The following is a 23,748-nucleotide window of genomic DNA, read 5'->3' as shown; positions in this document are numbered from 1 at the left end:
TGGTCCTCAGTTCATACTTTTACATCACATTATTGTCTGGATGCTTTCTCCAGACGGGATGGACACTTCGGCCAATCTGTATTACAAAATTTATTTTCCTAATGGCCAACCTTCCCTCCATCCCGTTTTTTTGTTAGCTTGGAGGTCACCCATCAGTCAAGAATATGCTGCCTGCTTGTCCTGGGATAAAGCACAGTTACTTACCATAACAGGTGTTATCCAGGGACAGCAGGCAGATATTCTTGCGTCCCTCCTACCTCCCCGGGTTGGCTTCTTAGCTGGCTTATCCTAACTGGGGACCGCGCGCCTTCGTCGGGCGGGAAGGCACTCGCGCACGCGCGGTGCGGCCTAGCTAGAACTTTCTAAGTTCTTAGAGTGCAATCACTCTAAAATTGTCCGTACCGGGGCTCCGTCGGTGCCGTCACCCATCAGTCAAGAATATCTGCCTGCTGTCCCTGGATAACACCTGTTACGGTAAGTAACTGTGCTTTTCTGGCTGTCTCTCTCCCTGGCCCCCATTTTTTGTTTGTCTGTCTTTCTGCCTGGCTCCCTGTTTTTCTTTCTCTCTGTCTGGCCCCCTGTTTTTCTTTCTGTCTGTCTCTCTGCCTGGCTTTCTGTCTGTCTCTCTGCCTGGCCCCCTGCCTGTATTTCTCTGTCTCTTCTGGCCCCCTTCTCTCTGTCGGCCTCCCAGCACACCCCTCCCTTCAAAGTAGCCCCCTTTCCCTCTCCCCCTCCACTTCCCTGAGCCGTATTTTATTTTATTTTTTTTACTTTGTAACAGCTGCTGCACACCCCGGAACCGACACTCTCCACTAACAGGAGAGAAAATGTCGGTGCTGCCGCTTGAAACCGCCACCACCACTCTCCTGCCGGTCCACAAACCGCCAAATGCTCCTGAAGACAACCACGCTGACAAAACTCCACAGTCGCGCGCCTTCAGCCACCGCAAGCGCCGTGAGATGTCAATTAGAATACATCCACAGAAGCACACATCACGGTGCCAGGACTCACGATTTTTCAAGAGCGCATGCGCGCTCTAGCATTTTATTATTATTGATATTATTTGAGAAACTTGCCCAGTATTGATACATCCATCTTTAACATTAACTTTTAACATTCAACTTTCTTCCATTTTTTCTGCGTTTTTCTCAAAATCTATCTACTTCCCATCTATCTATGTGTACCATCTCCTCCCTCTTTCTTCTCCTCTATTCCCATCTATCCATAAGAAGCATTTCTTATCTCTTCTCTGCCACATCCATTGCTATACACCATCTCCCCCCTCTGTCTCCCCTTCCCCTCCATCCCTCTGCACCATCTCATCCCTCTCCCTTGGTCAGACAACTCTCTTCCCCCTTCCCCTCAAATGGTCTGGCATCTTTCTCCTCACCTTCCCATAGCCTGGAATTTCTCTCTTCTCTTATGGTATTGCATCTCTCCTTCCCTCCCTCTTCCAGGCCTAACATCTCTCTCCTTCTCTCCTCCCCTTTCTGTGGTCTGGCATCTCTCCCCACCTTCCCTTCCACTCCGTGGTCTGGCATCTCTCACTCTTCCCCATGCATCTCTGTACCTCACTCCCTCCTCCCACCACTATGTCCAATAATTCTCTCTCCCTCCTTCTTTGTGCCCAACAATTCTCCTTTTTCTTCATCTCCTCATGTGCACCATCTCTTTCTCTCTCTGACACCCAATTCTTCCTTTCTATTCCCTCTCTCACCTCATCATTTCTTTCCCTCACTCTCTTCCTCCTTCCATTCTATGGCTCTCCCTCTTTCAAGTCTATGGCTCTCTCTCCTTCCCTTCATTCTGTGTTCCAAGTTCATGCCCCCTCCCTCCCTTCTATCATTTATCCGAAGTTTGTGCTCCCTCTTTCTTGACTCTTAACACGCCCCTCTCCCTCCATTCTGTGCCTCAACTAGGTGCCTCCCTCCGGCAGTTGTCTTACGTTTCCATTGCCGCCCCCGGGTGTTTTATCTTCAGGCTGGCTCCCTCCTCCTTACTGCCGCAGTGTGCACAAAGCTGCGGGCAGCAGATCCTACGTGCGTCCGCTTGAACCGGAAGCCTTCTTTCTGACTTCACAATGTCAGAGGGAATGCTTCCGGATGAGGCACGGGAGGTGGTGGAGAAGAAAACGGTGACAGAGTTCAAACAAGCATGGGATGAACACAGAGGATCTCTAATCAGAAAATAATGGGTATACATTGAAGGAACTAAGGCCAGTACTGGGCAGACTTGCACAGTCTGTGTCCCATATATGGACATTCAGTTGAGGACGGGCTGGGGAGGGCTTTGATGGCTGGGATAGTTAAAAGGAGACTCCAGTAGATAGAACCCAAGCACACTACCGGGCAGGGCTCTGAGTTTCTGGCTCAGAATTATCTAAGAAAAAGGACCATTTAAATTAAATGGTTAATTTATGGAGCATGTATGGTTGGACAGACTGGATACAGCATTCGGGTCTTTATCTGCCATCATTTACTATGTTATTATGTGTATCACAAACTGTGTTCCTCCTGAGATATCAGGTGTGCCGCAACACACTGAGGAGGAGGAGAGGCGACAGCTGATTGCCTACAGGACGTGCCTCTCGCAGTGATAAACACGTCTTGTAGGAAATCAGCTGACGCCAGTGCCTCTCCTTATCTCTGGCCCGTTTCCTTGCTGGAACCCCACACCAGGTGCAGGGTCCCTTTGAATGGCCTTTGCACATGCACGGACGTTGACGTGATGTTATCACGGCGATGTTGTGACTCGAGCTATGGACACTAGGTTTAGTGTGCCACAGCTCGAGAGAGATTGTGAGACACTGTGTTAAAAGGTAGACAAAAAAATAGGATTAAGGGTAAAGGGGATGAGACTTGATATACCACTTTTCTGTGCGGTTACAATCAAAGCAATTTACATATTTTAGATAGGTACTTATTTTGTACCTGAGGCAATGAAGTGTTAAGTGCTGCTCTAACACTAGGCCACTCCTCCAGTGTTGAGATGTGAATTAGTGCAGTGTCCCATTGATATGTACTGAGACCAGTGTTTAACACGGCCCCTTTTTTTCAGATTATTAATAAAGTGAATACATTTTTAGATTATACAAATTTATTTACAATAATTGAAAAACAATTTACAATAATTGAAAAACACAGCAGCAGAAAAATTGTAGGAGAATCTTTTGAGACTAGCAACTAGGCATCTTTCACATTTTGTATTGTCTATGATTTTGTCATTTGTCACTAAAACTAATTTTCCTATATTTGTGATGCTTTTCAAGGGCTTTTGGCACTGCAGTCTTCCTCCTTTTATAGTAGCAGATCATCTTCCAAGGATTATGCTGCTGGAAGTTCATGTCTTGACAGGTAAGCATGTTTACATTAGATTATACATTTTTCCACTGATTGGTCTTTTGTTGGGCCAGAAAGGTAAAATATAAAACCTGAAAATTGATTAGGTACTGTATTTTGAAGGAAAGAGTGAGATTACACCTGGGCAAATTCCTGAATGTGCAGCTATCTGTTGGTTAAATGTATACTGGTGAAACCACTATCCTAGCAGGGAATGAAAGATTTAACTGAAGGACTGATGACAAGTTAGGTGACCTATTAAAGGCAGAACTGGAATATTTTTGGATCTCCAGGTTTCAGAGCTGTATCATAACTAGTGTCAAAGTTCTGGGTCTGGAACATAAGAATAGCCTTACTGGGTCAGACCAATGGTTCATCAAGCCCAGTAGCCTGTTCTCACGGTGGCCAATCCAGTTCCCTAGTACCTGGCCAAAACCCAAGGAGTAGCAACATTCCATGCTACTGATCTAGGGCAAGTAGTGGCTTTCCCCATGTCACCCCATGAGATCATTGTTATTTGTAAGATAGCAATTCTAGAAAAATGGAAATTTAACTTTTCTTAATCTCTATGTTGCATGTAAAGAAAATATATTCCAGTGCAATAGGTGAGAGATTGTAGACAGCTGGGTTATGTTCCTATGGGCGCATGCGCAGAAGGAATTCACTCTGTATTTTCTGTGTGTCTCCTGTACTTCACTTGGCTAATTAGCTCCACCGACAGTTTTTTTTCCTTTTGCACGTGTGCCTGCAGGAGTGAGTTTGTTCTGCTCTCCCCATTTTATTATTTTATTCAGTGTATTCCCCCCCCCCCTTTTTTTTTGGGATTTCTGGTGCTTGGAGCAATTGTTCATCTCTGCCTGCATCGAGATCACACAGACTACAGTCTGCAGCTGTCTGGCCAATCCCTTACAGTGCCTGGCAACCAACCTGCATCTGCTTCACAGGCGCTCAGGGTCATCTCCACCTTCTCCTTTTTGCCAGATCTTTGGTTTGTTCGCAGTCTTTTGGGCATAACTTGGAGACTCAGCGGTGTCTCGCAGGTTGCCGGCTGCGCTTTTGCACCACCACCCGTCTTTGAGCGCGTCCATCAGTTCACAGGAGTGGAGGTGTAGTCAGGCAGCGGGTCTGACTGACAGCCCGAAGATCTGCGTTGTAGAGGCATTTCTAGTATGAGGCAGTGAATCTCTGACCCAGCTACTGTTCCAGAGCTGAGGCAGGCTGCAGCACTTTCTCTGATATCTCAGCACAGGGCACAGTACGTACAAAGGCTGTCAGTTGGATTGGGGGAGGTTTGAATTCAATGTTTTCAGGTTTTCTGCATGTTCCCCCCCCTCAAAAAAAAAAAAAAGTCCTAAATTCGACTTTTCTGTGTGTTTAAAAAAAAAAAAAATACCGTGGTTTTGTCATGAATTTCTTAACGGTGGCCATCTTGGATTTTAGCAATCTTATTTTTTTCAAAAGCTTCATGCATTTTTATTTTGAAGTTTTTTTTTCCTCAGAACTTGCTGGGATGGTGTCCTTGGGCTCTTCTAATATGCATTCATGCCAAGTTTGTGCACCTTTAGCGTTTTTGGAGAGTCCTTGCACCACATGCTTCGTGCTGCAGTTGGGAGGGGCGGAAGCACAAAGCTTAGCCTCTTCCCCAGTTAAGCAGGTGTTTAACGCTCTGCTAACCCAGTGGGGTGGTCCTCTTTATTTTTGGAGCTCAGCGCAGTGGATAAATCCATGTGTCAGGCCATAGATCCTTCGCAGTCTAAGAAACGCAAGGGAAAGTTGACATCTAGGGGTGACTCTTCACCTTAGGAGCCAGAGACCTCAGATTTTATGAAATATTTGTGGCATGAGTTTCACGCTAAGCTGTCTTTCCCTGCGCAGTCCTTCTCTGCATCAGATATACCTCTGAGCAACATTGATTCTATGAGCTCATCTTTTTATCAGCCGCTGACCCAGTGCTGCCTGATCCGGATCTGGTTGATGCGGATGATAACCAGTTCGCTAATCTCTTATTTGCAGGTGCAGCACTTCCCAGATCAGGGGATCTGGTACTGTTTTCTGGCTTGGTTGAGCTCTCTAGGTTTTGAGCTGGGGATGATCCAACAGTACTCCATTTGTTTAAGTCTACGGTTTTGCCAGATCTTATTTAAGAGTCCTTAAATGAGCTGAATTTGGTTGCTCAGCCAGCTCCATCCACTTTTTCCTGCTGGCTTTGTGGTGTGTGCTCACAATCATAATGCCACTGTACAGAACCATGGTGAGACCTCATCTGGAGTACTGTGTGCAATTCTGGAGGCCACATTACCGTAAAGACGTGCTTAGAGTTGAGTCGGTTCAGCGGATGGCCACCAGGATGATCTCGGGGCTCAAGGGTCTCTCGTACGAAGAAAGACTGAACAAATTGCAGCTCTACACTCTAGAGGAGCGCAGGGAGAGGGGGGACATGATTGAGACATTTAAATACATCACGGGACGTGTCGAGGTGGAAGAAGACATCTTCTTTCTCAGGGGACCCTCGGTCACAAGGGGGCATCCATTCAAACTCAGAGGAGGGAAATTCGATAGTGACATAAGGAAGTATTTCTTCACAGAAAGGGTGGTAGATCACTGGAACAAGCTTCCAGAGCAGGTGATCAAGGCCACCAGCGTTATTGACTTTAAGAATAAATGGGATGCCCTAGTAGGATCCTTACGAGGGTCAAGTTAAGGAACTAGGTCATTAGTACTCAGACTTAATGGGGTGGGTCAGTAGAGTGGGCAGACTTGATGGGCTATAGCCCTTTTCTGCCGTCATCTTTCTATGTTTCTATGTTTCTATGTTAATCTGTCACTTTTCCCTGGCACCCTGATATAAGCGTTTTAGTCTCGGAGCAATATGATTCTCCGGAAGATTGCCATAGCCATGTCACACATGTACCCTCTGGCACAGGAACGCTTGTATCCTCTGGCACAGGAGTGCCAGCAGCTTCTGGGTCAGTCTAGGGTGGATCTTTAGTTGCACAAATGACCAAGTGCACCTCTCTTCTCAGTGAGGGTGGTTTGGTGCTTAGATATGCAGGACCGTTGGGTGGACGTAGTCCTCTAGAGGCTTTTTGATGAGCTGCCCTTCGGCGGCTTCTTTTGTCACATGTGCCTGTCTGTCCTGGCTCCGCACATTGGAGTGTGAGGCTGTGGAGCTGCCTCCTCAACTTATTTTGGCTGGGGGAGATTATGTTGCTGACACCCTATATATGATGCTTTTTGGTCTAAATAACTATACGAACAGGCTACATAGCACTCAGTTCTTATCTCTATCTCCAGAGGAAGCCAAAGAATAAAACCTACCAGACACAAAAGTGTAGTTTAAACATTTCAAAACCTTGGGAGCATTTTGGTGTCTTACTAACTTGTAAGACGACAACCAAAAGTCTCACCCAAATACAAGTGACACGCCATTTAATTTGGGTTATGACATCAATTAATTCATTATGAAACATACGTAGTTGGTACATCTTCCAATTAGATTACAATTGCTTCACTAGAATCCAATTTTAAATTGCGTACTCCAGCAATATTCTATTGGTTCTATTTATGTCGCATGGTTTCTGGTTAATCATTAGTAATTTCCTTAGCAACATGCTACTGAATCACTTGACATTTCAGCAAACCTATGCCATACTGCTTCCCTAAGCAGTTGGCAAGGGAACAGTACAAATATGTTAAGTCTGAGGTAGAGAATGACACCAGGAAAATAATTTGTCCCCATCCTCGAGAACTCTGTCCCTGTGAGCTCGGTCCCCGTCCCTGTGAGCTCGTTCCCCTTCCCCGCGAGTTTTGGTTTCCATCCCCACCCTGTCCCCACAAATCGTCTGATCCCATCCACACAAGTTTCAAATAGTTATAATTTTATATTGAACTTATTTTATTAAAGTATAAAAAGAAACAATATTCTGTACAACTGTCATTTTATAAACACAAATAATACAGAGCAAGGATCGGCAAAGCCCCTATCTCCTCTCCCCTCCACAAATATCCCCTCCACTATCTAAAAAACTGTATAAGCTAAATTATTAGAGAATGCTACACAGAAAAATCATTCTAACAGAATACCGCAGTCACACATGATAGGAACAGTATTAGGGGAGTGCAACTAGGGCAACTACCCCTGGTCAGAGAGCCCTAAGTCAGCTGGAAGCTAAAGCAGCACATCCTGGGCTTTGTAGTTCCCAGTTATGTCTAACACCACCTCTAGCAGGATACATATTTCAAATCTGATATATTCTAATCACAAAATAGAAAATTTTTTTTCTTCCTTTCGTTGCCTGGTCATTTTATTCTTCACATTACATTGGTCTCAGGCTCAGGTATCTTGTTTCCATCTGTCTACTCTTAACTCACTTGCCAGGATCTCCTGACCATTTGACCCTGTCTTCTTTCTTCATACTCATCATTCATCTTCCATCTCTATGTATGTTTTTTTCCCTCCATGTTCAGCAAGCATCTCCCTTCTCTGTCTCCCATACTTCCCTTTCTAGTATTTCTTCTGTGCCCATCTCCCTGCTTTCATCTCACCATTCTATTTTTTTGTTTTTTAAATTCTTTATTCATTATAAATCATAAACAAATGTACATAAATACATCCATTACAATTACAATATAACACTTGAAAATCTATATCATATGATCTAGAACAAAAATATATACCCCCTCCCACCCCACCCCTCTCAAAGCAACCTAAAATTCTTTAATCATTGTAAAACATACATCAAATGTGCAACCACACATTATAATATAATCTCTCATTAAAAAAAATGATGTCTACTCATTACAGTACTTTTCCATTGGCCCCCAAATCTTTATAAAATTATTGTAAGTCCCTTTCTGCGTAGCAATAGCTCTTTCCATCTTATAAATATGGCATAATGAGTTCCACCAAAAGGTATAATTAAGATTAGAGTAATTTTTCCAATTATTGGTTATGTGCTGAATGGCGACCCCTGTCATGATTAACAAAAGTTTATTATTATACGATGAAATTTGACTTTTTTTCCTCATAGATATACCAAACAGAACAGTGTCATAAGATAATGCAAAATGGTTTTCTAGAAGACAGTTAACTTGAGTCCAAATTGAATTCCAAAATAACATAATATAGGGACAAAAGAAAATCAAATGGATCAATGTCCCTACTTCAAGATTACAATGCCAGCATCTATTAGATTTAGAGCAATCCAACTTTTGTAAACGAACTGGGGTCCAAAATGCTCTATGCAATAAAAAGAACCAAGTTTGCCTCATAGATGCTGACACTGTACATCTCATTCTCTAAGACCAAATTTGTGGCCATTGAGATGCAGAAGTTTGTTGCTTAATCTCAATGCTCCAAATGTCTCCAAGACCATTTTTAGGTTTTTTATTTGCATAACCAGATATGAATTTATACCACAATGCGGCTTGGTGTCCTAGGAAGTCTGCTTGAAAACATAGGAACTCCAGACTAAATATCAAGAGTTTTCCATTCTAGATAGTGCTGGGGAAGAGCCAGCTGTCTTGATACATGTAGGTACCAGTGACATAGGAAAATGTGGGAGGGAGGTTCTGAAAGCCAAATTTAGGCTCTTAGGTAGAAAACTGAAATCCAGATCATCCAGGGTAGCATTTTCAGAAATGCTTCCAGTTCCACACGCAGGACCCAAGAGGAAGGCAGAGCTCCGGTCTCAATGTGTGGTTGAGACGATGCTGCAGGGAAGAGTGGTATAGATTTGTTAGGAACTGGGCAACCTTCTGGGACAGGGGGCAGCTTGTTCTGAAAGGGTGGACTCCATCTTAACTGGGATGGAACCAGGCTACTGGTGCTAAAGTTTAAAAAGGAGATAGAGCAGCTTTTAAGCTGAGATGTGGGGGAAAGTCGACAGTCACCCAGGAGCTGATGGTTCAGTGTGAGTTATTCTTGAAGGATACTATTGAAACAGCATATTGAGGGGGCGTGGCTTAGCGCGCACACAAAATGGTCGTGTGATCGCAGCGCTCCTCTTACCTGGGCAACCGTTGAATAAATAAAGATTTCCTTTTAAACTGTTTTCGGCTGAAAACATCGGAGAGGACAGCGGGAGCATGGCGAGCACCCGACAGAGTAAAAGTGAAACCGGAGGGGCTGTGAAAAGGCAGAAGCAGGATCAAATTACCCCGAGTAAGGTTCCGCTTCCTGCTGATGTATCATAGGAGTTAAGCAAAGCTGAAGTTATGGGGGAACTGAGGCAAATCAAACAAATGCTGACAGAGACTGAGTAATATGGCAGAACTGAAGGAAGAAATCCTGAATATACACAGACAAATGGAAGTAGCTAATAAAAGAACAACAGAGTTAGAAGTTAAAATGGAGAGCTTAGAATGTGAAGGAAAAAGATGCAAAAATGACAGTTTGGAAATAATTCAATTGAAAAGTCAGCTGGAAGATTACGAAAACTGTGGAAGAAGAAAGAATATAAAACTTTTTGGAATACAGGAAAATTTGGAAGGGAAAAATGCAATACAGTTTTTAGAAAATTTAATTCCTAGATTATTGCAGTTGGATTTCAAACAGCCTTTGGAAATAGAACGGGCACACAGGATTCCAATAAAGAGTCTGGAAAATCAAGGGAGACCAAGACCATTAATATTCAAGATGTTAAGATACCAGCAAGCAATAGAAATTTTAAATGCTGCCAAAAAAGATAAAAACTTAAACTATAAAGGATCCAAAATATGGTTTTTACCAGACTTTGCTAAAAATACAGCAAATATTAGGAAGAAATTCCTTGAGCTGAGATCTCAATTAAAGGAAAAAGGATATAAGTATGGGTTATATTACCCAGCAAAAATGAGGGTATCTTGTGGGGATAAATCTTTGTATTTTGTTGATCCGGAAAAACTAAAGATCTTTCTTTCAAAATCAGAACCTATGTAATTTTAGCACAATGGGTGTTGAAATGAAGGGATAAATACTAAGACTGGATTGGTGGATATTGAACAAAAAATTAAATATAAAGAACTATGGGACTTTTGTTTGTTGGAAAAAGAAGAATATGCAACAAAGAACAGGAAATAAAAATGGACAAGTGAAAAAGAAAATAAAAGAATGTAAAGAAGAAAGTAGAAAGAAGGATAGACTGGAAAGACATTAAAGTGAAGTTATTAGACTGAACTTTTAGGAGACTGAAAGATGGATGGTTGGAGTAAAGAATGAACAAGAAGGATTAAAGGACTGGACAAATTAACACAAAAGGAAAAGTGAAGACTGAATAGGAAAATAAATAGATGTGAAGAAGAAGAAAGCAGGACTGATAGACTAAAAGGATATTATAAAAAAAAAAAAAAAATGAATGACAATGGGCAGTCAAAAGTCTTTAAGAGTGGATGGATGGAGATAAGAAATAAATATGAAAGTTCAGTTTATTTAATAAGTCAGAAAAGGAGAAAGTAAAGAATGAAAGGACAATAAGGAAAAGATTGCAGAATGGACTAATGATAGAAAGGACAAGTTATATGATATTTAAATGCAAGTAAAGGAAAGGAAAATGAATAATATAAAAGAAAGATACATAAGAATTTATTGGTAGCTGAAGGAATGTAAAGATTGATGTTGTGATAATATAGTTTTAAAAAGATTGGATTTAATTTGGAGAAGAGGGAATATAAAAAAAGGGGAAAAAATTATTTTGAAAATGAAATACAAATGTTTAAATACAAATAGGGGATAAAAACTTATAAAATTGAAAATTTTTTTTTAACAAATATATGAAGAGATGGATATTTGTTGGATATTTAAAGGAGGATAGGAGAAGATGGATTAGATAATATAAGATATAGGAAAATGATAAATATATGACTGATAGAATTTTCTTGAATGAAATAAAATGTTGGGGGAATGAATTAGAGATTGGTGAAATGATAAAAATGCATTAATGGAATGTTAGGAAATAAATATGGTTATGTGACTAAAGGTTAAATAATAGATAGAGAAATTAATTACTTTAAAATGGAAAAAAAGAAAAAAGGTTTTATGATCAGAAGAGAGATATAATTAGATATATTGTGGAGAGGTAGTGAGTTTGTCTCAATAAAGGATAAAGGGGTTATTAATAAATATTGGTTGCCTGGGGGGAGGGGGGAAGTTGGGATTACTGTCCAATGTGTGTCCTTAAGCAGTCATTATATTGGGGGGGAGGGGTGGGAAGAAGGTGGGTATTAAAGATATTACTAGGATGATTAAGGAAAAGATTAATAAGGGATTGGGTAATTTGGAGGTAAGAATGTGTGCCATGGGGAGAAGTTTTTTAGATCTTAGTTACGGAAGAAGGGAAGAGGAAGATTATGATAAGGAGTATAAAATATATTATGTCTTTTAAGATATTTTCTATTAATGTCAATGGCCTGAATCATGTAATCAAAAGGAAAAAGGTATTATCATTTTTAAAGAAGCAAAACGCGGATGTTTATTGTCTGCAGGAAACCCATCTTAATATAAAGGAATCACAGAAACTAACGGGTGGGTGGGTGAAAGAATGTTTTTTTGCTCCAGCAGAGGGTAAAAAAGCAGGAGTAGCAGTTCTTATAAATAAAAAGTGTATGGCCAATTTTAAGATAGTAAATTCGGACCCACATGGAAGATGGCTACATGTTGATATAAGTATGGGAAATAATGCCCTGACGTTGTTCAATATATATGCCCCTAATTCGAATCAATCAGAATTCTTTAAAAAATTGCAGAGTATGTTGTTACCACTGGCTGCTTCTAATTTAGTGGTGGCTGGAGATTTTAATGCTGTAATGGATCCATTAATGGATAAAAAAACAGGTAAAAGTATAAAATCTTTAGGTTTAGATAATTTGGTTCAATCATGTGATTTGAAGGATATATGGCGTATTCTTCATTTTAATGATCAGGAATTTTCATTTTGTTCACAGGTTCATAAATCATTTTCAAGAATAGATTATATTTTTATTTCATCACATAAGGTGCAGCAAGTGATTAAGGCTTCCATTGATCCCATTATCATTTCGGATCATGCGGGAGTATGGATAGATTTACAATTAGATCAATTAGAAAATAGAAGACCTCTTTGGAGATTTGATAATGCATTGCTTGTGGATGAACAATTTTTGGAGAATTTTAAAACACAAATTAGTGATTTCTTTCAAATTAATTTAGTGGAAGATACATCTATTGAAAATGTATGGGACGCTTTTAAAGCGACTATGAGAGGTCATATTATATCATATTCAGCTTTTGTTAAGAAACAGATTAAAAAACAGTATATAGAGTTAGAAAAAGAAATTAAAATACTAGAAACTAAATTGGTAAGCAAATGGGAACATGATGTATTACAAGCTCTTTTGAAAGCAAAAGGTAAATATAACGAATTAGCTTCAAAAATGATAAGAAGAGACTTGTTTTCCAAACAGACAATGTATTATGGAAATTCTAATAAGGCGGGAAGATTATTGGCAAATTATCTTAAAGCAAAAAAAAGAAGAACTAACACTAATGGGATAAAAGATGATAATGGTATAATAACCAATCAAACGGATATAATTTTAAAGCAATTTCTAAAATTTTATAAGGACCTGTATTCTTCCGAGCCTTATTTGGAGAGGCAAAAAGATGGTAAAAATTTTTTAGATTTAATTATTGGACCTAAGGTTCCTGATCATATAAAACGGAGTTTAGATGAACCTATATCATTAAAAGAATTAGAAACAGCATTGAGATCTCTTAGAGTTGGATCCGCTCCAAGTGGTGATGGTTATACAGTAGAATTTTATAAAACATTTCAAAATGTCCTTTCCCCATATTTACTAAATTTATATCGGACACAACTTATAAAAGGTGATATTAAAGGTACTATGGCTGAATCAATAGTAATTGTTTTGCCTAAGCCAAATAAAGATCCTACTTTGGTTTCAAATACAGGCCTATATCTTTAATAAATGTGGATAATAAACTTTTGGCGAAAATTTTGGCTTTGAGATTAGCCAAAGCTCTCCCACATATTATAGACACGCATCAGACGGGTTTCGTTGCTAAAAGACATTCCTCTAATAACTCTAGATTATTGTTTCATATGTTAAATTTATCAAAAAAAATGGATGAACCGGCTTTTACAGTTTCCTTGGATGCAGAAAAAGCGTTTGATAGGGTAGAATGGAATTTTATGTATCAGGCTTTAGAATGGTTTGGTATAGGTTCTGGATTTATACAAATGGTAAAAACATTGTATAGCTTCCCGATTGCAAGATTAAATATTAATAATATGATATCTGATGGTTTTCAATTGCAGAGGGGAGTTAGACAAGGTTGTCCTTTATCTCCTTTGTTATTTGATGTTGTATTAGAACCCATATTGTTAGCAATACAGCAAGCAAGGGGGATACAGGGTATTCCATATTCTGATATGGAATATAAAATTTCAGCTTATGCGGATGATATTTTACTTTATTTGAGGAATCCAGAGTCTACCTTATCTTGTCTATTGGAATTAATTGATATGTTTGGCAAATTTTCAGGTTATAAAATTAATTGGAGTAAGTCTGAACTTATACCTTTAAATGTTCATTGTGTAAAAGGATTATTTGACGCTTTTCCGTTCATATGGAAAGAAGAAGGATTTAAATATCTTGGCATTCAAGTTAAAAATACAATTGAAGATACAGTAAAAGAAAATGAAAAATTTGTATTGAAAAGAGTTACAGAGTTATGTGAGCAATGGAATGCGTTACATCTTTCTTGGTGGGGGAGAGTTCAAACTATTAAAATGATGATCTTGCCTGTAGTTTGCTACCAAATGAGTATGATACCTATTTATTTTCAGGGGTCCTTTTATAAAAAGCTTAATACCATTTTGACGAAATTTCTTTGGCTTGGTAAAACGCATAGAATAGCTTTGGTATCTTTGCAAAAATCAATTAAGGAGGGAGGGGTAAATTTTCCAAATTTTTATAGATACCATCAAGCCTATATTTTACGTCAGGGTATGTATTGGATCCTCCCAGAACTGATAGATAATGCACCGGATTGGTTATATTTGGAATGGCGCCTTATGTTTCCCCTAAATTTAGTTCATCTTCCAAGTATCAACATGCCTAGAAGATACAGAGAAAATAAGATATTAATGGATACTTGGAAAACGTTGAGGTTTATTAGTAAATTAACACCTGTCCCAATAAACAAGTCAACTAATCAGTCTTTATGGATAAACTCCAAGATTAAAATTGGCGGAGCTCAAATCCTTTGGAAGGACTGGATTATTGCAGGCATTAGATCTCTGAATGATGTTATTTCGGAAGGTAAACTGCTGGAATTTTCACAATTGCAACATAGATTTGGTCTTAGTAAAAAACAAAGTTTTAAATGGTTGCAATTGAAGCAGGCCATTCAGGTTGGGTTCCCTGAATGGAAAACATTGAATAATCAATATAGTTTAGAGTTCTTATGCTTCCAAGCAGACTTCCTAGGGCATCAAGCCGTATTGTGGTAGAAATTAATATCTGGATATTTGAATAAAAAAACCAAAAAATGGTCTAAGAGACATTTGGAGCATTGAGATTAAGCATCAAATTACTGCATCTCAATGGCCACTAATTTGGTCTTGGAGAATGAGATGTACAGTGTCAGCATCTATGAGAAAAACTTGGTTCTTTTTATTACATAGAGCTTTTTGGACCCCTACACGTTTGCAAAAATTAGATAGTTCTAAGTCCAATAAATGCTGGCACTATAATCTGGAACCTGGGACGTTGGATCATTTACTGTATCATTGTCCCTACATTAAAAGTTTTTGGAATGCAATTTGGCCACAAATTAATAAATTGATGGAAAATCATGTAGCAATATCATATGTTACAGTGTTATTTGGAATGATGATGAGAAAAAAAAGTCAAATTTCACCAGAAAATAACAAGCTTTTACTAGTCATGACAGGGGTTGCCATTCAGCATATAACCAATAACTGGAAGAATCATAGTAACCTTAATTATACATTTTGGTGGAATACAATTTGTCATATATTCAAAATGGAAAGAGTAATAGCAATACAAAGAGGGACATATCCTAAATTTATAAAAATATGGGGGCCATTGACAAAGTATTGTACTGAATGAATATTAGGATTTATCTTCTTTTCTTCTTTTTCTTGTCTTCTTTATGGCACACATGGAGGGGGGTAGTGAAAATAATTTTACATAACATGTTATAATATGGTATACAGTATGTATAAGGTGATTGGAAAGTACTTGAAGGGTGGGGGGTGGGAGAGGGGATAAAAAAATTTGTTCAGAATATTATGTAATAGATATAAAAGTGATATTGTGTATTCATTAGTTGTAACTCAATATTTTGTACACTTCATGTAAAATATGAAAATGAATAAAGAATTATAAAAAAAAAAAGAAACAGGATATTTAGTATTGCATTCAATTCTGGTCTCCTTATCTCAAGAAAGATAAATAGCGGCACTAGAAAAGGTTCAAAGAAGAGCGACCAAGATGATAAATGGGATGAAACTCCTCTCGTATGAGGAAAGACTAAAATGGTTAGAGCTCTTCAGCTTGGAAAAGAGACAGCTGAGGGGAGATATGATTGAAGTCTACAAAATCCTGAGTGGAGTAGAACAAGTACAAGTGGATTGATTTTTTTACTCCGTCAAAAATTACAGACTAGGGGGACACTCAATGAAGTTACACAGAAATATTTTTAAAACCAATAGGAGGAAATTTTTTTTTCACTCAGAGAATAGTTAAGCTCTGGAACACGTTGCCAGAGGATGTGGTAAGAGTGGATAGTGTATCTGGTTTTAAGAAAGGTTTGGACAAGTTCCTGGAGGAGAAGTCCATAGTCTATTATTGAGAAAGACATGGGGGAAGCCACTGCTTGCCCTGTATTGGTAGCATGAAATATTGCTATACCTTTGGTTTTGGACAGGTACTAGTGACCTGGATTGGCCACCGTGAGAACGGGCTTCTGGGCTTGATGGACCATTGATCTGACCCAGTAAGGCTATTCTTATGTTCTTATATTCCAGTCACTTTGTCAATCACTATAGTGCTGGATACTTCCTTCCCATCTTTTCAGAGGGTTACTTTTTCAAACACTTCCCTCTCAGTCAGTCCTAGTCCCAGATTACTCCATCTGTTCTTGCTCAGCTCATCAACATGACCTATGCATTTCAAGTTTCTAGTACTCTCGGGTCTTCTAGTCCTTACCTAGCAAAAGCTTCAACCGATTTGGAATTAAGCACTTCCTCACAGCACTTTTCTCAAGGCTGTTTACATTCAAAGGAAGCGGAATTTTTTCTGACAGACATGTTCAGAAGCAAATTTTTTCCACCTCACGAATGGACTCTAGATTCAACAACTCTCCATTCCATCTCTTCTATATGGGAGACTCCTCAAGTAGATTTCCTTGACTTTCCCCACGATGTTTTTACTCCAAGTTGTATTTGCCTCACATCCCAGAAGTGGACATTATTCTCCTGAATTGGACGATCAAGTTTCAGATGTTCTTTTCTTTCAGACACTTGTTCAGCTCAAGTGGGAGTTTGCCACCATGATTCTGATAGCTCCTCGGTGGCCCAGACGACCTTGATTTTGCTTATTTTTCAACTCGGTTGAAGCCAATACCTCTGCCAATCTTTTCATCTATTCTTATGCAGAGTCAAGGTTCGGGTTCTACATTCCAATCTTCAGCTGTAGCACCTGACAGTTTGGTATTTCTCGGGCTGAGTTCAGGTGTTCCTCATATCAGCCTATTGCATTGATATTATCAGCTTCCTGAACACCAGCCATTCCGCATAGTTACCAGCAACAATGGACACCTTTTTTCTACTTGGTGTCTTATTCCTCATTAGCATCTGAAGTCATCTATGGGTTTTTTCCTCTAATTTTGACTTTTCTCCTCCATTTGTTGAATTCTGGTCTCAAACTTGCTTTCTTGGAGTCCATCTTATTAATATTACTTCCGTTCATAGGCCTGTGGATGGTAAATCTATTACTGCTCATCTTCTTGTTCATAGATTTCTAAAAAGACTTTTCAATGTACAACTACCTCTCAGTGGTATGGGATCTTAATGTGGTTCCTATCCAATTGCAAAGTTTACATTTGAATCAGTGTCTACAGTTCCTATTAGGAAAGTTCTCTTTCTCATCTCTTTTGCACTTCTGCTAAAAGAGTGAATGGACTTGAGCTATTAGTAGCGGATACACTATTTACAGCGTTCCTCCATGACAACATTGTGCTTCACACTCATTCAACTTTTTTATTTATGGTTGTCACTGAATCCACACTTATCATGGATTATCACTGAAATTTATCCCAATCAAATCTCTTTCCAAATCTTATTCTCATCTAGGAAAATTGACTCTTCATACTCTAGACTGCAAACGAGCATTAGCTACTTATTTGCAGAAGACTATATCATACAGATCATCTCCACAACGTTTTATATTTTTTGACCTTAACAAGTTGGGGCATCCTGTTTCCAGGAGATTAATATCCAACAAGTTGGCTACATGCATCTTGTTCTGTTATATTGAGGCTAGGCTGCAACTAGAAAGTCAAGTCACAGCCTTCCAAAAGTTCGAGTTTGGCAGCCTCAGTAATTTTTTTCACTCTATTCCGATTGACAGAATAGGTAAAGCTGCTATTTTTTTCTCCTCGTTTCATCTTTCACCTCTCATTACTGTCTGGAACTTTTGTCCAGACAGGAAGGGCCCTACAGCCACTCAGTATTTCAAATTTGATTTTTCTAAAATGTCAACCCTCCCACAAGCCATTCTAGTTAGCTTGGAGGTCACCCACATGTGAGAATATGCTACCACTTTGTCCTGGGATAAAGCACAGTTACTTACCATAACAGGTTATCCAAGGACAGCAGGCAGATATTCTCACAACCCACCCACCTCCTCTGGTTGGTTTTTTAGCTAGCTATCTAAACTAGGAGACGTTCGCCATGCGTCAGGTGAGAAGGCACTCTCACATGTTAGGAGTAGTTCTGGGCTCCTCTGAGTCATTTGTTGATTGTTTGCAGTTGCTATTTTCATATTATGTTTTGTTTCATTACCATGGGTGTCCCTGCTTCACGTTTATTTGGTGACTTGGTGCTTGTGTACTAAACTGGAGGTGGAGCTAATAATGAACCTAGTGAAGTACAGGAGACACACAGAGAGAAAATCTGGAGTAGATTCCTTCTGCACAGGCAAGCAGTCATAGAAACATAACCCAGCTGTCTAGAATGTTTCACCTATCTACTGGAAAAGAGCTTACCTGGGTAAGTACATAATCTCCTTTTAAAGAGATTGTTCTTGCAATGTCACAAGACTTTTTCCACCTCTAATCTGAAATAATGCAGTCACATAATTTTCAGAATGAGAGACATACGGTTCCCCCTCACTCTATTTTAAATAAGACTAGGTAATTGCCTTAATGCCAATATAGACTACTAGCAGATTACCTGGCATTGTCCAGATATTTATTTATCCCAAAATGACCTAGCCCCCATGTCCCACCCCCCACAGGTCCCACAGGAATGTCCTATGTGGGGCTGAACTTGGACTTAAACGGCATCAGGAGTGTCGGTATTCATCCCAGGGAGCCCCGAATATTTATTTATCTCAAAATGTTCTCCCCCCCACACACACATGTCCTTCCTTCCACCATGTCCCATTCCCCACATGTCCCACAGGAATGTCCCTCTCTAAGGGGCTGAACTTGACTTAAGCAGCATCAAGAGTGTCAGTATTCACCCCAGTGAGCCCAAAAATTATAGGGTAGACGCTAATATCTGTCGTTTTTTATAATTTTTAAATGTCATCCCCATCCCACCCCCACAGTATTTTCTCCCAGATAGTAAGTGATATGTATACCAAGTTTTGTTGAAATGTCTCCATGCGTTTCGGAGTTATGCTCTCTTTCATATCCTGTAGTCTGGCCTTGCGCTGCTTGACTTTTACGTGTCCTTGCAGGCATTGTTACATCAATCACAGCACAGTGTGACATCACCCCAAGCTTCACACAGTTGGTCAAAGCAATATCTGTCTTTTTTGATGATTCTTTACATGTCACCCCCTTCCCACCTCCAGTGTTTGTTCCCAGATAGTAATTGATATGCATACTAAGTTTGGTTGAAATCTGTCTATGCGTTTGGAGTTATGCTGGAACATACTAAACGAAACCTTAAGAACATAAGAACATAAGAACATAAGCAGTGCCTCTGCCGGGTCAGACCACAGGTCCATCCTGCCCAGCAGTCCGCTCCCGCGGTGGCCAAAAACAGGTCAAGGCCTGTCTGAATCATCAGAAGGGCTCCCCTGTCACCTTGGTTTCCCATTTAAGTTCTGCCCTCCTATCGAAGTCCTAGCCCTCCGGTCTTGCACATGCACGACCAGGTTGGTTTACTCAGTACCCCACGATCCCTCTATCCCTCAGGAATCCATCCAATCCCTGCTTGAATCCCTGTACCGTACTCTGCCTGATCACTTCCTCCGGAAGCGCATTCCAAGTGTCCACTACCCTTTGGGTGAAAAAGAACTTCCTTGCATTTGTTTTGAACCTGTCTCCCTTCAGTTTCTCAGAATGCCCCCTCGTATTTGCTGTCCCCTTCAGTCTGAAGAATCTGTCCCTATCCACCCTCTCTATGCCCCTCATGATCTTGAAGGTCTCTATCATATCTCCCCTGAGTCTCCTTTTCTCCAGAGAGAAGAGCCCCAGCCTATCCAGCCTCTCGGCGTACGAGCAGTGTTCCAGCCCTTTTACCATTTTTGTTGCTCTCCTTTGGACTCTCTCAAGTACCGCCATGTCCTTCTTGAGGTGCGGTGACCAATACTGGACGCAGTATTCCAGATGCGGACGTACCATCGCTCGATACAATGGCATGATGACTTCCCGTGTTCTGGTTGTTATGCCCTTCTTTATGATGCCCAGCATCTTGTTGGCTTTTTTCGAGGCTGCTGCGCACTGTGCAGATGGCTTCAGTGATGCATCCACCAGCACACCCAAGTCTCTCTCGAGTCTGCTGTCTCCCAACAATACCCCCCCCAATTTGTAGTTGAACAACAGGTTCTTTTTCCCTATATGCATGACCTTGCATTTGTCTACGTTGAAGCGCATTTGCCATTTGTTTGCCCAGTCTTCCAGCTTGTCCAGGTCCCTTTGTAGGTCCTCACACTCCTCCCTGGTCCTAACTCTGCCGCACATTTTGGTATCGTCTGCGAATTTTATAACCTCACACTTTGCCTCCTTTTCCAGGTCATTGATGAATATGTTAAAGAGTAAAGGCCCAGCACCGATCCTTGTGGCACACCGCTCGTGACTCCCCGCCAGTCAGAATATTGGCCCTTTACTCCAACCCTCTGCAGTCTACCCGACAGCCAGTGCTTGATCCATCTGTGCACATCCCCTCCCACCCCGTGGCTCCACAGCTTCTTAAGTAGCCTTTCATGTGGCACCTTGTCGAAAGCCTTTTGAAAGTCGAGGTAAATGATGTCTATGGGCTCCCCATTGTCCATCCGGCTGCTTATTCCCTCAAAGAAGTACAGAAGGTTCGTTAGGCACGACCTTCCCTTACAGAATCCGTGCTGGCTTGTTCTCAGTAGGCCATTCCTCTCGATGTGCTCACAAATGCCGTCCTTGATCATAGCTTCCACCATCTTCCCTATTATTGAAGTCAGGCTCACCGGCCTGTAGTTCCCGGGGTCACCCCTCGATCCCTTCTTGAAGATCGGTGTGACATTTGCCAATTTCCAGTCCTCTGGCACCTCACCAGTTTTCAAGGATAGGTTGCAAACATGTTGGATTGTGCCCGCTATTTCCTGTCTTAGTTCTTTCAGCACCCTTGGGTGGATCCCGTCCGGGCCTGGTGATTTGCCGCATTTTAACCTGTCTTTCTGTTTGAGGACATCCTCCCTGCTTACCTCTATGTGCTCTAATTTTTCAGCCTGTTCCCCACTCATGAGCTCCTCTGAGTCCGGTATATTAGATGTGTCTTCGCTCGTGAAAACCGACGAGAAGAACGTGTTCAACCTCTCAGCTACCTCTTTATCCTCCTTAATCACTCCCTTCCTGTCCCCATCGTCCAACGGCCCTACCTCCTCTCTCGCTGGTCGCTTCCCTTTAACGTAACTGAAGAATGCCTTGAAGTTTTTCGCCTCCTTTGCCAGCCCCTCTTCGTATTTCTCTTTTGCTTTTCTAACCTCCCGGTGGCATTCCTTTTGGCATTTCCTGTGCGCCTGGCGATTTTCCTCTGTTGGGTCCTCTTTCCATCTCTGGAAAGATACTTTTTTGTCCTTTATCGCCCTCTTTACTTCTATTGACATCCAAACCGGGTCCTTTGATCGCTTGTTCTTGCAGCCTTTCCTGAAATTGGGGACGTACATTCTCTGTGCTTCCTGCAGGGTGTCCCTAAATAGGGTCCAGGCGCTTCCCACAGTCTCCATCCTAAAGATGTTTCTGAGCTTCCTCCCCACCATTTCCCTCATAGCAGCGTAGTTCCCTTTCTTGAAGTTCAACGCAGTTGTTGCGGTCCTCCTAACTATGGGTGTCCCTCTTTCTAATGTGAATCTGATCGTGTTATGATCACTGTTGCCTAGTGGTCCTCCCACTTCTACCCCTCTTGCAGGCCCCCCTAATCCGTTTAGGATGAGGTCAAGAGTAGCACCCCCTCGCGTCGGTTCTTTGACTAGTTGCTCCATGAAGCAGTCCTTCACAGCTTCTACAAATCCTGTCTCCCTAGTGCAGTTGGAGTGACCCGTACTCCAGTCTATCCCTGGGTAGTTGAAGTCCCCCATCACTGTTACACTTCCAGTCCTGCACTCCTGTCTCAATTCCGCTTCCAAGTCGTGTCCGACTCCCTCTGGCGTACCAGGTGGTCGATAGTACAGCCCCAGTTTAATGCTCGCACCCTTGTTTCGCGGTAATTTGACCCACAGCGATTCCAGCCCCTCTGCCTTCGTTGCCATATCCATTCCGACCGAGTGGATAGATTCCTTTATATATAGTGCTATGCCTCCCCCCTTTTTGTGGGTCCTGTCCCTCCTATAGAGCTTGTACCCTGGCAGCGCTATATCCCATTGATTTTCCTCTGTCCACCAGGTTTCTACAATTCCAATTATATCCAGGTCCTCCCCCTTGGCGACGACTTCTAGTTCACCCATCTTGGCCGTGAGGCTTCTTGCATTTGTGTATAAGCACCGCAGGTCCCGTCGTTTTTCTTCCACTTCTGCATTTACCTGGTCCACTTGCCCTTGGATTTCTGGCAGTTTTCCCGCTCTTTGTGTTTCTGTTTTACCCTCAGCCTTTACCCTCTTAGCTTTCAGCTTCCCCACATTCCCGCCACCCCACTTTCCCGCTTTTCCTCTGGGATTTTTAGCCCTACCGGCCCCCTCCTGGGCTGTCATCCCTTGAGCCTCTGTTTGATCCCCCTTGCCTTGTGGTGCTTCTATATTACCCTCGGCTTTCGCCCTTGTGCCACCCAGTCTCCCTGTGTCCCCATGCCCCTTAGTCTTCTCCCAGCAAGCTCCCTTTACCTGATGATTCCCTCGCTGTCTGATCTGTAGATCTTCCGGTCCCTCTGTTTCCTCCCTGCAGTCAGCCCGTTCAGCATCTGTTCTGGATGCTGTTGTCCGAAGCGTCAACATCAGATCTGCTGTCGGCTTTCCCCCTCTCTTCAGTTTAAAGCCCTCTCGATCTCCTTCCTCAAATTGGTTGCCAGTAGTCTGGTTCCCGCTGTGCTCAGGTGCAGGCCATCCCGCCGGTAGAGCTTGCTCTTTCCCCAGAAGGACGTCCAGTTCCTCACAAAGCGGAAGCCCTCCTCCTGGCACCATCTCCTCAACCATGCATTCACAGCCTGGAGGTCTGCCTGCCTCTTTGCATCTGCTCTCGGTACAGGCAAGATCTCTGAGAATGCTATCCTCCGGGTACTCCGCTTCAGCTTTCGTCCCAGGACCCTGAACTGGTCAGTCAGTGCGTCCTTGCTGAAGTTCCTCCGGCTCACATCGTTTGTTCCGACGTGGATTATTACCGCAGTCTCCTTTGTCTCTGCTCCGTCCAGGATCCTCTCGATCCTATCAGTGATGTCTCGTGTCTTGGCCCCTGGGAGACAAGTCACTAGCCGGTCCTCCCTTCCTCCAGCTACGTGACTGTCTACCTCTCTCAAGATCGAGTCTCCCACCACAATAGCAGACTTCCCTTTCCTCGGCAACCTCCTCTGCCTCAGGTCCGTGTCCTCGGTGTAGTGTGGTGTCTCTCCCTCGGGGTCCTGGTGAGTCGCGGTCTCCTCCTCTTGCGTTGTCCCTCCGCTATGTCCTTCCCCGGTATCGCCTTGCGGATCCTGGGTCTCGTCTACCGACATCCGTCTGTGCTGCTGCTGATTCCGCTCCTCCACCGTCCTATAGGCCTCCTCAATGAATC

At 41.8% G+C, this 23,748-nt stretch overlaps 1 protein-coding gene across 3 annotated transcripts in view; it reads left to right on the top strand.

The window, feature by feature from the left end:
• Positions 1-23,748, top strand: part of USP37 (ubiquitin specific peptidase 37) — a 465,383-nt gene that overhangs the window by 145,600 nt on the left and 296,035 nt on the right. For all 3 annotated transcript variants that reach the window (XM_033944517.1, XM_033944518.1, XM_033944516.1), the window contains exon 9: positions 3,269-3,353. In XM_033944517.1, coding sequence (XP_033800408.1) covers positions 3,269-3,353 — 85 coding nt within the window. The remainder of the gene's footprint in view (positions 1-3,268; positions 3,354-23,748) is intronic.

Source organism: Geotrypetes seraphini, chromosome 5 (genome assembly GCF_902459505.1).
Source record: "Geotrypetes seraphini chromosome 5, aGeoSer1.1, whole genome shotgun sequence".
Lineage (NCBI taxonomy): Eukaryota > Metazoa > Chordata > Amphibia > Gymnophiona > Dermophiidae > Geotrypetes > Geotrypetes seraphini.
The sequence above is the reverse complement of the archived record's forward strand: the minus strand, read 5'-3'. Positions and strand labels throughout refer to the sequence as shown.